We start from the raw sequence: 16314 nt of genomic DNA, 5'->3' as shown, positions 1-16314 counted from the left end.
CCACTCCCTAGCATTCTTCTTGCCAATGTCCAGTCTCTTCACAACAAGGTTGATGAAATCCGAGCAAGGGTAGCATTCCAGAGGGACATCAGAGACTGTAACGTTCTTTGCTTCACGGAAACATGGCTCACTGGAGAGACGCTATCGGAGGCGGTGCAGCCAGCGGGTTTCTCCACGCATCGCGCCGACAGAAACAAACATCTTTCTGGTAAGAAGAGGGGCGGGGGCGTGTGCCTTATGGCTAACGAGACGTGGTGTGATCACAAAAACATACAGGAACTCAAGTCCTTCTGTTCACCTGATTTAGAATTCCTCACAATCAAATGTAGACTGCATTATCTACCAAGAGAATTCTCTTCGATTATAATCATAGCCGTATATATTCCCCCCCAAGGAGACACATCGATGGCTCTGAACAAACTTTATTTGATTCTTTGCAAACTGGAATCCATACATCCTGAGGCTGCATTCATTGTAGCTGGGGATTTTAACAAGGCTAATCTGAAAACAAGACTCCCTAAATTGTATCAGCATATCGATTGCGCTACCAGGGCTGGCAAAACCTTGGATCATTGTTATTCTAACTTCCGCGACGCATATAAGGCCCTGCCCCGCCCTCCTTTCGGAAAAGCTGACCACGACTCCATTTTGCTGATCCCTGCCTACAGACAGAAACTAAAACAAGAAGCTCCCACGCTGAGGTCTGTCCAACGCTGGTCCGACCAAGCTGATTCCACACTCCAAGACTGCTTCCATTACGTGGACTGGGACATGTTTCGTATTGCGTCAGACAACAACATTGACGAATACGCTGATTCGGTGTGTGTTACTTCATTAGAACGTGCGTTGAAGATGTCGTTCCCATAGCAACGATTAAAACATTCCCTAACCAGAAACCGTGGATTGATGGCAGCATTCGCGTGAAACTGAAAGCGCAAACCACTGCTTTTAATCAGGGCAAGGTGACTGGTAACATGACCGAATACAAACAGTGCAGCTATTCCCTCCGCAAGGCTATCAAACAAGTTAAGCGTCAGTATAGAGACAAAGTAGAATCTCAATTCAACAGCTCAAACACGAGGTATGTGGCAGGGTCTACAGTCAATCACGGACTACAAGAAGAAAACCAGCCCAGTCACGGACCAAGATGTCTTGCTCCCAGGCAGACTAAATAACTTTTTTGCCCGCTTTGAGGACAATACAGTGCCATTGACACGGCCTGCAACGAAAACATGCGGTCTCTCCTTCACTGCAGTCGAGGTGAGTAAAACATTTAAACGTGTTAACCCTCGCAAGGCTGCAGGCCCAGACGGCATCCCCAGCCGCGCCCTCAGAGCATGCGCAGACCAGCTGGCTGGTGTGTTTACGGACATATTCAATCAATCCCTATACCAGTCTGCTGTTCCCACATGCTTCAAGAGGGCCACCATTGTTCCTGTTCCCAAGAAAGCTAACTGAGCTAAACGACTACCGCCCCGTAGCACTCACTTCCGTCATCATGAAGTGCTTTGAGAGACTAGTCAAGGACCATATCACCTCCACCCTACCTGACACCCTAGACCCACTCCAATTTACTTACCGCCCAAATAGGTCCACAGACGATGCAATCTCAACCACACTGAACACTGCCCTAACCCATCTGGACAAGAGGAATACCTATGTGAGAATGCTGTTCATCGACTACAGCTCGGCATTTATCACCATAGTACCCTCCAAGCTCGTCATCAAGCTCAAGACCCTGGGTCTCGACCCTGCCCTGTGCAACTGGGTACTGGACTTCCTGACGGGCCGCCCCCAGGTGGTGAGGGTAGGCAACAACATCTCCACCCCGCTGATCCTCAACACTGGGGCCCCACAAGGGTGCGTTTTGAGCCCTCTCCTGTACTCCATGTTCACCCACGACTGCGCGTCCACGCACGCCTCCAACTCAATCATCAAGTTTGCGGACGACACAACAGTGGTAGGCTTGATTACCAACAACGACAAGACGGCCTACAGGGAGGAGGTGAGGGCCCTCGGAGTGTGGTGTCAGGAAAATAACCTCACATTCAACGTCAGCAAAACTAAGGAGATGATTGTGGACTTCAGGAAACAGCAGAAGGAACACCCCCCTATCCACATCGATGGAACAGTAGTGGAGAGGGTAGTAAGTTTTAAGTTCCTCGGCATACACATCACAGACAAACTGAATTGGTCCACTCACACAGACAGCATCGTGAAGAAGGCGCAGCAGTGCCTCTTCAACCTCAGGAAGCTGAAGAAATTCGGCTTGTCACCAAAAGCACTCACAAACTTCTACAGATGCACAATCGAGAGCATCCTGGCGGGCTGTATCACCGCCTGGTACGGCAACTGCTCCGCCCACAACCGTAAGGCTCTCCAGAGGGTAGTGAGGTCTGCACAACGCATCACCGGGGGCAAACTACCTACCCTCCAGGACACCTACACCACCCGATGTTACAGGAAGGCCATAAAGATCATCAAGGACAACAACCACCCGAGCCACTGCCTGTTCACCCCACTATCATCCAGAAGGCGAGGTCAGTACAGGTGCATCAAAGCTGGGACCGAGAGACTGAAAAACAGCTTCTATCTCAAGGCCATCAGACTGTTAAACAGCCACCACTAACATTGAGTGGCTGCTGCCAACACACTGACTCAACTCCAACCACTTTAATAATGGCAATTGATGGGGAATGATGTCAAATATATCACTAGCCACTTTAAACAATGCTACCTAATATAATGTTTACATACCCTACATTATTCATCTCATATGTATACGTATATACTGTGCTCTATATCATCTACTGCATCCTTATTTAATACATGTATCACTAGCCACTTTAACTATGCCACTTTGTTTACATATTCATCTCATATGTATATACTGTACTCGATACCATCTACTGTATCTTGCCTATGCTGCTCTGTACCATCACTCATTCATATATCTTTATGTACATATTCTTTATCCCCTTACACTGTGTATAAGAAATTAGTTTTGGAATTGTTAGTTAGATTACTTGTTGGTTATTACTGCATTGTCGGAACTAGAAGCACAAGCATTTCGCTACACTCGCATTAACATCTGCTAACCATGTGTAAGTGATTTGATTTGATTACAAAATGTGAGTATTTAACCATAAAGCCCACTGTTCCCCCAGTGTTACTAGAATGTATAGCCCTCTCTGCCTCTCTTCCTCACTGCCTTACTGTCTCTTTTCCTCTCTTCCTCACTGTCTCTCTTACTTACTGCCTCTCTTCCTCACTGCCTCGCTGCCTCTCTTCCTCACTGCCTTGCTGCCTCTCTTCCTCACTGCCTCTCTTTCTCACATCCTCACTGCCTCTCTGCCTCGCTGCTTTACTGCCTCTATTCCTTGTTGCCTCGCTGCCTCACTGCCTTCCATCCAGTCAGAGTGTGAGAAGCAGACCACAGCCCAGCTGGCTGGGATTCATCTGTTATAGAGATCAGCACTATGCTCAATGGAGGCATCGTTCAGGAATGGATGTTACAGTGGAGCTCTGCAGCTGATCTTTATTACACAGATAAAAGGGACTGACAGACCAAAGGCTACCCAATGACCTGCTAATTTATGGGCAACTCTTGTCTCAGCAGGGCAATGCTGAGGAGAGGATCATTTTTAGGGAAGAAAAATCCTGCTAATAGTCTGTCCTTTGTACGTGTTTAAGAATCTTATGTTTCAGAGTAGGGTAAAGAATGGGTGCAATCAGCTGTTGAATTGGGAATTCAGAGGTGGAGGGGGTTTAGGTTTGGGTTAGGTTCAAATCAAATCAAATCAAATTTTATTTGTCACATACACATGGTTAGCAGATTTTAATGCGAGTGTAGCGAAATGCTTGTGCTTCTAGTTCCGACAATGCAGTAATAACCAACAAGTAATCTAACTAACAATTCCAAAACTACTGTCTTATACACACAAGTGTAAGGGGATAAAGAATATGTACATAAAGATATATGAATGAGTGATGGTACAGAGCAGCATAGGCAAGATACAGTAGATGGTCTCGAGTACAGTATATACATATGAGGTGAGTATGTAAACAGAGTGGCATAGTTAAAGTGGCTAGTGATACATGTATTACATAAAGATGTGGTAGATGATATAGAGTACAGTATATACGTATACATATGAGATGAATAATGTAGGGTATGTAAACATTATATTAGGTAGCATTGTTTAAAGTGGCTCATGATATATTTGACATCATTTCCCATCAATTTCATTATTAAAGTGGCTGGAGTTGAGTCAGTGTGTTGGCAGCAGCCACTCAATGTTAGTGGTGGCTGTTTAACAGTCTGATGGCCTTGAGATAGAAGCTGTTTTTCAGCCTCTCGGTCCCAGCTTTGATGCACCTGTACTGACCTCGCCTTCTGGATGATAGTGGGGTGAACAGGCAGTGGCTCGGGTGGTTGTTGTCCTTGATGATCTTTATGGCCTTCCTGTAACATCGGGTGGTGTAGGTGTCCTGGAGGGCAGGTAGTTTGCCCCCGGTGATGCGTTGTGCAGACCTCACTACCCTCTGGAGAGCCTTACGGTTGTGGGCGGAGCAGTTGCCGTACCAGGCGGTAATTGAGGCCAGGATTGAACATATGCTAGGGTTGGAGTTAGGATTATGCCAAGATTGGGGTTATGCTAGGATTAGGATTAGGCTAGGTTTGACCACATCCAAGCCTAACCCTAGTCTCAACCACAACTTCAACCCTAACTCTAGCTTCATGTCAACATCCTGGTTCAATCTTAACCCTGGCCTAACACTAACCCTGGTTTGTATTTCCACTAAGGTGCACCAGGAGACCCGGCTGCAGAGCCCTCATCTAGAGACAGGGTGCAGGACCGCGGCCGCTCCCATGAGAGGAAGAACCACTCGACGGCAGGGGAGAAGCAGCGCTACTACTCTTGTGATCGCTACAGCAGCAGGGAACACTGCCACACCACCAAGTCTGCCACCACCAGCTATGCCACCTCCCCCAGCGAGGTGCAGGAACCCAACATCAACAAGCAGGTGGGAGGGCATGGACAGGGTAGGATAGGATACGAGCAGGGCAGGAAAGGAATCAGGGTATGCAATGAATAATACACACTCTAGACATTATCCGTAAGTTTATGTCTGTCTGATTTAGTACAGCACAGTGTATATTGTGTGCAACTCTCTTAGTGATGATATGTCTGCTCTCTGTTTCTGTCTCCACTGAAACTCAACTTTCTCTTCTTTCTGCCCTTTAGTGCAACCACTCATGGCCTTTCAATTCTCTTTCCACTCTTGTTCTTCTTCACCATTTTCTGTCCATTTTGTCTGTCTTCTCCTATCTTTTCCCTCCCATCAATGACTGTCCTGTCCTTTCATCTCTCTGTCCTTCCTGGTTGTTTTGTCTGTCCTTTCCCACTATGCTCTCTTTCTTTACCATCTCTCCTCTTCCCTTCGTTCTGGTGACCCTGTCCCCCTGTCACCTCCTCTCCTGTGTGGTCTCATCTTTTTTATTTATTTATTGTTTCAAATTGATTTGTCCAATTTTCATCTAGGGTAGTGGTTTGGTTAAAGGCAGCCCAGTGATGTTGACCTCAGGGGCTATCACACCTAGCCGTGGACGCAGGCAACTCCCACAGACCCCCCTGACCCCCCGCCCCGGGGTGACGTTCAAGACTGCAAACTCCTCCCCTGTGCACTTTGTGTCTGCCCAGTGTGGCAGCGGCCTGCCCACCCTGAGTCCAGGCCGGCTGAGCCGTGGGCTGTCTGAGCACAATGCCCTGCTGCATAGTGGCACCTCTCACATCCCCTCCCCCATCACCCGCATCAGCTCTGAGCCCTTCCTGGGCTATAGTCACAGTGACCCCCAGGGCCGGGGTAGCCCGTACTGCAACCTCCGGGACGAGCTGATGAGCCCTTATGCTGCCAGAGCACGCTCCCCTCGGACTGCACGTCCTCAAATGAGGCCGGGGGCCCTCCACCTGCCTCCACCACCCCAGAAGAGACGTGTGGTGCCCAACGAATGCCACTTTACCTTTGGTGGTAATGGCAATGCCAGCCTGGGCTCTGATTCTGGTGCCATGCCACACAGGTACTATCACGAGGCAGAGGAGGATGAATGGTGCTAGCATGGCTTTGAACAGATGTTTTTAATGCATTTTGAGGAATCGTGATGAGTTTTATCATCTTTTTTGAAGGCTTTAGTTTACACGATTGCTGTATGATAAGCTAATTATGGGAAATAAAAAACAGCAGCATTTTTAGGACCTGGATGAATATGAAAGTGGATGTGGATTTGGTGAATTGTTGGTAATTCAGTTGGATCTGACCAACTGTAAGGTGTCTTATGCACTGAAGACAATGGCATTTTTCATGGAGGGCACTTTTGCTTTGCTTCTTTATCAAATGTAATTATTTTTCAGTCTTGATATTGACCCAGATAGTGGCATAAGAAACCCTCCTACAGGTACACAGAGTAGAGATGGGTGAGCAGCAGCCCTCTTTGCTGTCTCTGCGATGAGCAGAGTGATCGGCTCAATGGAAAGTCCCATGACAATACCTAGACACTGTTAAGCAAGTGTAATAACACATGATTAGGAAATACTTATTGAAACATCCCTAAGAAACACACTGGAAAATATCCTAAACAGCTATTGCTTTGCTTTGGGACTCTTACCATTCGATAATATAAAGGGATTTACAGTAGCCCAATCCATTATATAGTAGCCCAACCCCTTCCTGTCAGAAGATACAGCCTGATAGAGCAGAGGGATCGATGCCGTCATTCCAGACAATGATTGTTGATTTGCTGCTGTTGAACCATCAAACTTACCTACCACTACTAGAGAGAAATTAGGAATGGAAATTAAATGTTATTTGTTTTATATAAAACTATTGTAGATGTTATCTTTTTACTGTCTGCATTTTCTGTATGATGTAAAAACCACTTAGTTTATGTAAATTGCTTACAGTTTGTCATAATTTCAGGTCTAATGTTTCTACATACTCTCTGCTTCCAATGTTTAATACAAAGTGCCTATCCTTTTTAGATATACTGTAGTAAAGATGCAAAGTCAACCGTTTTTGGAAAGCATCAACACTGAAGCAGTTTGTTCAATTGGCTAGTTCTGCAGGAGAACGAGATGTACAGCCAGCCTTATCTGAGAAACGCTAACTTTTATTTGAGAAAAAAATAACATTTGAATGGAAATGACTAAGTACCTTATGATTGCTGATATTTTTCTTGTTTAATTGTCTTTTTGGTAAATATATTTAATCAATGTGAGGGGTACAATGAAAGCTAGTGCAAAAGCATATATCATGAACACTTAACAAACATGCATTAATTGCATTAGTAGCATATCAGTCCAGTTAGAAAGACATTATCAGAGTAATACAACTGCATGTTTAAATCATTAACCTGGTTGACCACAGTTATGAAGATGTAGTAGTGTATATTTATTTTCCTTGTGAAGATACTCAACTGCGATAGCATTGCAACCTCTGTATTGCCTTCTGTTTCAATGTTAGAACTGCAGACTTAGTAAAGAACATAAGGAATCTGATGATAAACAAACAGTGTGCACTTTTTGGATGGATGTTCTTGAGAAGCAAAGATGAATACAGATCCCTGATGAGAGAGTGTGCTGAGTTGGGGCCCTAGCACCCTCTGTGTCTCTCAATTGGCTCAGACCCCTCTGTGGTAAGGTTTAAGTCTCCCCATTGGCTCGGACCCACGTGACTAAGATCTGCCCCCCGATCTCAGCTTCCATTTTTAAGAAGAGGATTTCCCAGCTATCTGATTATAATATAAATCTGGTTCACACCTTCTATCTTTCTATCTACCCATCCCATGATAACCGCTGATGTTGATGATTCACATCTGCCTCTAAAAAGCTTCAGATATTATACATGGATAGTAATATAATATCATGGAAAATGTTGCCCTGGGATGGATGATCTAATTCTTGGATAGCTAAAAGTTTCTGCACTTTTCTATTCTACAGTACATTGGGGGTGGAATGTAACCAGGTATGCTGTATAAAGTATGCTCTACTCCAGTGAAGGTGTTGCTCAATTATTGATAGTAGCGGAGATACTGTAGGTTGGACCAGGTGTTGCCATGACCACAGACTCATCTGGGTTCTGTACTGCATATTTCCCAGAAGCAGGGTTTTGATGACAGGGAAAGTAGGGCTATGCAACAAGACACTAAGGTCATATACTTCATCCATTCTGTAGCTTTACTTGCTGAGATCTCCAGATTCATTCTTCAGCATGATGGTGACCAAATGTTTTATATAGAACGTTGTTTTTTTTAAATGATAAAAATGTATTTAAAAATGCATTAGGCACAACGAGTAAAGTGGAAATTCATAAAGTATTTAGAAATACAGCAACTTCTATATATTTGCATGCATACAATTTGCCCATTTTGATGATGTCAAGAGGTAAACCTGTGTCTTAAACAGTAAGTGAACAATGTTATGGTTATTTCTATCTGTTCTGTGTCAGGTCACCTGAGAGGGGTGATCGCTTCAGTGGAGGGTGTTCAGAAATATTGAATAAACTGTAATGGTTTTATTTTGTATAAGACAGGAACAAATTCTCCACATTATTGTACAGATACATTAATTGATTACCCCTTGACATGTTGCCATAGTGGGTCAAAAACATACATATACAATCAGTCTCTTCCTTCATCTCTGTGGCCTCTTGTATTATTTATTTCACAAGAAACATATCCACACCCTAGTCTCTAACAGTTGGTTGCCAAACATTGAACTGTTCCTATTTCTCGTTCTGCATACCAACTGCAGTGTACATGTGGCTTCTGGAGAAAATAATGTTTGCATGTTCTGACAATGTATGTGCATGTACATCTTGGTACTTTTTGATGCCATCTGTTCATTTCTTGTTCATTTTTATTGATCTTTGATATAAACTGTGGGGTTTGTTGGAAAAAAAAACTTTATATAAAAACAGTATTGAACAATGTTGATAGTTCCAGCCATGCAACAGAGCTGGAACATTATTTGGGTCTTGAAAGTGAGATGTTTGTTGCCTGATTATGTTTATTGGCCAGACTTAGAATTCTGAAGTTGTTTCTACATTTACATTTTGTATGCAACCAAGTTCCTTGAATTAAAAAAATACTATGAAACAAACATGCTTCAATATGTATAATAGCTGGAATATGTTTTATTTATGGGATAAGCAGACGATGAATGGCCAGTTGATGTTTATCGATTTAGGATGGATGGGTGAAGGTGTATCTTCTGTAGGTGTCAACGGCGCAATGTCATTGGTCAACAGCCCACAGTGGGCGGAGACATTTCCCAAAATACACAAGGTTCAACATCCCGGTGATGCTCGAGTCGCGGGAAACGGTTGAAGCATCAACTATCTCGAGCCTGCCTAAAACAAGACAGCACTTTACCAACAAACATACCTCCATTTTTTCTCTCGATGTAAAGTAATATTGACAACCTAACATATAGAGGAGTCTTTCCACAAAGATATTTGAATTAATGATAATGTTTTGTTACTTTTGTTGTCATTGCTGTTGTGTATCTAAACAGAACAAGAGCTATGTTATATCCGATAGAATTGTTGATATTATTAGTGGCTATTTACTCTCTTGAAGCCGCTATTGATGATTTTGAACAGGATATGGGCTCGGAGAATCTCGGGAAAGGTAAGACACGTACTTTGTATCGTTCTACTTTGATGTTATTTCTCCATCTTCTAAAACGGTCATATGAATTTGGTATTGGCAAATGTGTTGTCTCAAAAGGTGTCTGAAAAAATTCATCTCTCTTGCAATATTTTCTATGATAGAATGAAACATTTTAGACAGTTCGTGCACTGTTCTAACTCAACTGCTAATATTACGAACTTAAGTAGCCCATATTTCTGTACCCCAGTCTGTTTAGACGTTGATATTCACGATGCAGTAATACCATGCTCAACCACGTGGAGCAGCTGTTGATCGTTTTTAGTAAACTACATTGTCACCACAAACAAGCATGTATTACAGTTATAGCGTAATAATAGTTTATATCATGTTGAGGCAAGATGGGAATAATGTGTTTTACTCTGTAAATTCTGCTTAGTTCTAATAGAAAATCAATGCTTTTCCAAACATTCCTTGTTCTATCATTGAGGGAAAGAGGCTCAGGTAGGCACCACTAGGCAGGCAGGTTGAGTTGTTTAACCTCCATTATAAACTGTATTGCATTGTGCCTATGAACAGCCCTTAGCTGTGGTATATTGGCCATATACCACACCCCTCGGGCCTTATTTTTTAATTATACAATGGGTGGGTCTAATCCTGGATGATGATTGGTTAAAACCGCATTCCAGCCGATGTCTGTTCCACAAGTTACCACCGGCTAAAACTATGACGTTGAAATGCCTATTTACTGTATTCCATCTGACTGCCCAATCCACTGACTCATCAGCCCAGCCAAGCAATTTATAAACTTGATCTCCACTATAAAAGCATCTAGACATTGTCTCCCACGTCTTTTAGATTATCATTTGGTTTTCAACAATGGAGATTTGTATAAACCTTGCTGTCTGTTTCTTCAACATTTGCAACATTGTTACCATATTGAAATTCGTTCTCCAGCTGTCCCTTAGTAATGAACATGTTGGGATGAGACACACAGGCAGACAACTTTTGTCAGCCAGTTGAAATCATGAATCAGCTGGAATAAATTTTATGGATATATACAAAGAAATGTCAATAGAAAACAGGTTAAACAAAATGGAGATAGTTTGCAGTGTTTCCAGCTCCAGTTTGTAGTGATTGTGTTAGCTGTGTTGTTGGCTACCTCCTCTGATGAGAGAGCACATTTCTATGCGAGGCGAAATCACACATCATTAACTCATTGTTATGGATGTATCCAAATAAATGTCACTAGAAAACAGCTTAAACAAACACAAATGGAGCTACTTTTCTGTTATTCTTGCTGCACTGTTTAACATGCCTGAAAGGTTAGCTGTATTTGGCTAGCTAGCAAGCAAGGTTTAAGAACGTTGCCAGCCAATATGGCAATGAAACATTTAGAGCGAACAAACGTCCATAGATACAGGACAAGAAGACTTAACAACTCTGGCAACATCACGTCTCTGGCAACCAAACCGACAGAACAAACAACCAGCCAGCTTGGGTAGCAATCTTAGATAAATGTGATTATATCTCATGAAAGGATGAAATAGTATGAATAAATTAATCAAAATAATTACGTGTTTTATGAAAATATGTCAATTATAATTTGAATAGGTTGGTAACACTGTTTAAAAGTGATAATGCCCTCAAAGACAGTTTTTGGAAGATATATTGGCACGGTTTGCCACACCCATGCAAATATATCCTCCAAACACCGGCTATCACTTAATTATCTGCTGTACCTGTGAAAATCAATAAGTATAGAGTTTGGTTCATATAGGCTACAGAATATGCATAGTAGCCTCAGACAGTAAACACAGAGTTAAGTAATTACCATCATTTCCCATAGAATGTCACCACCTCATTCCAACATTCCATAATATCTGCTCTTATACAACGCTGTCCATATGTGAAGGGAAAATATGCTTATAATGTTTTCTAATAGTGCTTGTGTTACCATAAGATCTCATGAGCCACATTTCATCCAGCTGCTCCCAGTGCAGCTCTGCGAGTGAACAGGCCCACAGGCTCAGGGTCAGAATTAATTGGTCTGGCCTGGGAGAGCCAGTTATAGACTGTACTGTATGAGAATGAGGGAGGAAGGGAATAATTATGTGTCATTCAAAGAACCCCTTCCCATCTACTATGACCTGTACATAATCCCATAGTGATGTTTGTCACCAAAGGGAAAGACCTGAACTGTCTCGTTCTGCTCAGTCATTTATGCAGGGTGTTTCCAGTTGAGTTGGTTTGTTTAAAGCTCCTTCATGAAGTCTGGTTCTGCCTCTTGGCGACCATGTTGGTTCATTGAATAGAGCAAGGGGCGGCTGCCCACATTGTTACAAGAGGGTCCCTTGGGTTAGGTTGGATTGCAGAACCCAATCCCACTTAGCACACTGTTGCTTGAGCAGTTTTTTCTGTGAATAGACTTTCAATTAGCCTATGCAAAGATACTGGTTCCAGTATCTCTAAAGAAAGCTATATTGCAGAATATCGACCATAACCTTACTAAGATGTAATTATTCACATTTTAGTGATAATTATTGTGCTAAAAAAATTCAATATCCATGAGGTAACAGCTCCATAAATATGTTTTTCTCATCTATCTGTTATTAAAGCTTTGCTATGTGACATCGGAACAAAGTAATTCCAATGATTAACCATGTAAATTATGGTATGTAATGTCATGTTTTAATTGTATAATTAACTGGCTTGGACAGGAACGGGATCTGTTTGCTCTCTGTTCCTATATCGTGTCATTGAGTGCAGATCAAAGCGTCTGTGCTGTCTCGGTCTGAGGGGCACCACTCCAAAGCCAGACTACTGAGGCCTGACTGCCAGACATACAGACAGTAATTAATGTTATCCTGGTTTGATAACCATAACTATGTGTCCAGGGGAGAATAATATCTCCCTGCTGATTGTGTGTCTGGGCAGCATTACATAGGCCAGGCCAGGGGCACCTGGTGGAACTATGGCTGAGAATATTTTAGAAACTTGACATTCAGGGGAAACATGAAAACATGATTTTCTGAGCGATTGTCATATTGAGTCAAAATAATTATATAATACATTTGGGAGGGCTATCCATGCAAGACATGCAGGTTGGTATTTATTGTTATGAATCTTGCCTTGTAGGCAGGTCTACGGAGTGATCACTAACTGGCACAGCCACAAAGTCATACAATCACATTTGAAACCTAACCCTAGCCTTAATCCTAACCTTAACCACACTGCTAACCCTAATGCCTAACACTAACCTTAAAACTTTTTTTTAAGTGCTTTTGTTTTCACAACTTACGATATAGACAATCTTGACTTTGCAGCTGGCGCATTTAGAAGAAATCACTCAGTTCTGCCTCCAGGGCAAGCAAGATTCATGACAATAAACGCCAACCTGCGTTAGACATGCTGGACAAAATAATTAATTATTCAGGTTGCTCAGTTTGGAAACCAACAGTGGTGGCTAAAAACCCTCTGAAATGTCAGACATGTCTTCACAATTTTAGAAGACCATGTTGAATTATGACATTGTTATGTGTGGTTAAGTACTGTATTGGGAGTTGCAGCTAAAACTTTACAGTATTTGGCTTTAGCCATCCAGCTGTCCCAATGTCATCTCTTGTGAGTTATCATAATGCCTGTCTGCTTAGGTGGCCTATTTGGTGAGGTGATTGCTAAAGAATTTTAAGTAGGCAGGATAATTGCAGTTCTACAAACTTTGTTATGCTGTGGCTTAGAATGAATAAATGCTCACTGTCATCTGTGTGATTTTTAATCATGGGTCAGGAACTCAAGGCAGTGTTTAGATTAATTAACCTTGCTTATGTTTTTGTAAATGTTTTATTTCACCTTTATTTAACCAGGTTGGCCAGTTGATAACAAGTTCTCATTTACAACTGCGACCTGGCCAAGATAAAGCAAAGCAGTGCGACAAAAAACAACAACACAGAGTTACACATGGGATAAACAAAAGTACAGTCAATAACAATAGAAACATCTATTATACAGTGTGTGCAAATGGAGTAAGGACATAAGGCAATAAATAGGCCATAGTAGCTAAGTAATTACAATTTAGAAAATGAACACTGGAAAAGCATTCCAAGGTCTTATTTACGCTTACACACAATGGCTCTGTGGTGGGTAGGTAGTAGCCATGTTACGGGCTCCTCTTGACCAATTCTGTGGGGGTTTTTAACATTGATCTCAACTTTGTTTGGTACATAATGTCTCTGCTATCATTTCCTATAACCGTAACCAGCTTCTGGACATCAGAACAGCATTTACAAACCTTGATTTGGATGAACATTTCTACTTCAACGAGTCAACATATCTGGACGTTCTGCTTACTCCGGACTAGGCCTTAATCCCGGGACTTGAAAGAAAAAGTGGCGACGAAAGAGAGGCAGGCAAGGCAGCATCCTGATGAAACTATTGCCCTCTGTTCTATTGGCAAATGTTCAGTCACTGGAGAACAAACTTGTTCGAGACTATCAACAAAACCTTTTATTTATTTTTTCATTTGAGCCCTTTTTCTCCCCAATTTCGTGGTATCCAATTGTTTTAGAAGCTACTATCTTGTCTCATCGCTACAACTCCTGTACGGGCTCGGGAGAGACGAAGGTTGAAAGTCGTGCGTCCTCCGATACACAACCCAACCAAGCCGCACTGCTTCTTAACACAGCGCACATCCAACCCGGAAGCCAGCCGCACCAATGTGTCGGAGGAAACACCGTGCACCTGGCAACCTTGGTTAGCGTGCACTGCGCCTGGCCCGTCACTGGAGTCGCTGGTGTGCGATGAGACAAGGACATCCCTACTGGCCAAGCCCTCCCTAACCTGGACGACGCTAGGTCAATTGTGCGTCGCCCCACGGACCTCCTGGTCGCGGCCGGTTACCCAGAGTTTCTGATGGCACAGCTGGCGCCCTTGATGGCACAGTACAGTGCCCTTAACCACTACGCCAACCGGGAGGCCCTATATTCTATGTTTCTTACAGTCATGGCTGAACGAGGACATGGATAATATACACTGAGTGTACAAAACATTAATAACACCTTGCTAATATTGACTTGTACCCCGCCTGCTTTCTCCTCCCTTACTTTCTCCCCCTTTCACTTCCCTCTTCCATTTGTGCAGTAATGCTTCAATTAGTTGGTTGTAATTTTGAGTAGAGCAGACATTTCCATATACTGTATGTTTGTTAGCTGTATGTGTGACATAACGCCACCAGCCCTATTTATGACATAATTTACAAAGACTATATTGTTTTTTTAATCAATTAGTAAATTTGAGTTTAACCATAATATTTGTTTAATATGTGTTCTGTCTTTTCTGGTGGATTAAACTGAAATTGCAACCAAATTCTATGGCTTGTTTTAAAAAGAGCAATATTTTGGAGATTATTTAATTTTCAAATAACTGAAAGAGGTTTTAATCTGAATAAAGGGAAAAAGGACTTTGTTTAATTAACCTCTTTGAGCAAGGGGGCAGTATTTTGACTCCCGAATGAAAAGCATGCCCAAAGTAAACTTCCTGTTACTCAGGCCCAGAAGCTAGGATATGCATATACTTTGAATAGAAAACAATCTAAAGTTTCTAAAACTGTTCAAATAATATCTGTGAGTATAACAGAACTGATATGGCAGGCGAAACCCAGAGGACAAACCACCCAAAAAAGTTTCAGCCTACCACTGTTTCCAATTGCTGTCATGTTTATTATGAGACGAAATCCTCCTATATTGCAGTTTCTAGGGCTTCCACTTGATGTCAACAGTCTTTAGAAAGAGTTTCAGGCTTGTTTTTGGAAAAATTAGCTAGAATTTGTAGTTTTTCTAAGTGTCTCCCATTTTGGCTGTAATGTTTTCATGCGCGTGGATGAGAGTGCGTTCTTTGTTGTCTATCCTCGGTAAAGACAATAATGATTCTCCGTCTTAAATTTGATAGTTTATTTACATATTAGGATACCTGATGTTTGATTATAAACATTGTTTGACTTGTTTGGAGAAGTTTCTTGGTAACGTCTTGGGATTCATTTTGAAGGAGGGAAACCGGTGGATTATTGAATGAAGCGCACCAGCTAAACTGAGTTTCTGGGGATATAAAGATGGAATTTATCGAACAAAAGGGCCATTTGTGATGTAGCTGGGACCTTTTGGAGTGCCAACAGAAGAAGATCTTCAAAGGTAAGGCATTTATTATATCTCTATTTCTGACTTTCGTGGCGCACCTGCCTGGTTGGAAAATGTTTTTCATGCTTTTGTATGCAGAGCTCTGTCCTCAGATAATCGCATGGTGTGCTTTTGCCGTAAAGCCTTTTTGAAATCTGACACAGCGGCTGGATTAACAAGAAGTTAAGCTTTTTTTTATGTATGACACTTGTATATTCATGAATGTTAAATATTTCCATTTATGTCATTTGAATTTCACGCTCTGCAATTTCACCGGATGTTGTTGAGGTGGGTCGCTAGCGGGACGCCTGCGCCAGAAAGGTCTTAACATGGGGTGAGACATTCTTACTAATTTGCTAGAGAACTGTTTTGGATTTAAGTATAACTTTTGTACGACTGAAAACTTTAGTGAGAGGTCTAAAAACAAGATGCTAAATGAAGACAAGGCCAAAAGCAAATAGGTAAACTGGAAATGAC

General features: G+C 42.3%; 1 protein-coding gene across 1 annotated transcript in view; it reads left to right on the top strand.

Moving 5' to 3' along the window:
• LOC135539461 (voltage-dependent N-type calcium channel subunit alpha-1B-like) overlaps positions 1 to 6500 on the top strand; it is a 183754-nt gene extending 177254 nt beyond the window's left edge. The window contains exons 52-53 of the mRNA XM_064965362.1: positions 4808 to 5028; positions 5547 to 6500. Coding sequence (XP_064821434.1) covers positions 4808 to 5028; positions 5547 to 6119 — 794 coding nt within the window. The 3' untranslated portion in view covers positions 6120 to 6500. The remainder of the gene's footprint in view (positions 1 to 4807; positions 5029 to 5546) is intronic.
• The last annotated feature ends 9814 nt before the right edge of the window (positions 6501 to 16314 follow it).

This window comes from Oncorhynchus masou, chromosome 1, assembly GCF_036934945.1.
Source record: "Oncorhynchus masou masou isolate Uvic2021 chromosome 1, UVic_Omas_1.1, whole genome shotgun sequence".
Taxonomy (NCBI): Eukaryota; Metazoa; Chordata; class Actinopteri; order Salmoniformes; family Salmonidae; genus Oncorhynchus; species Oncorhynchus masou.
This window is presented reverse-complemented; position numbering and strand designations above follow the sequence as displayed.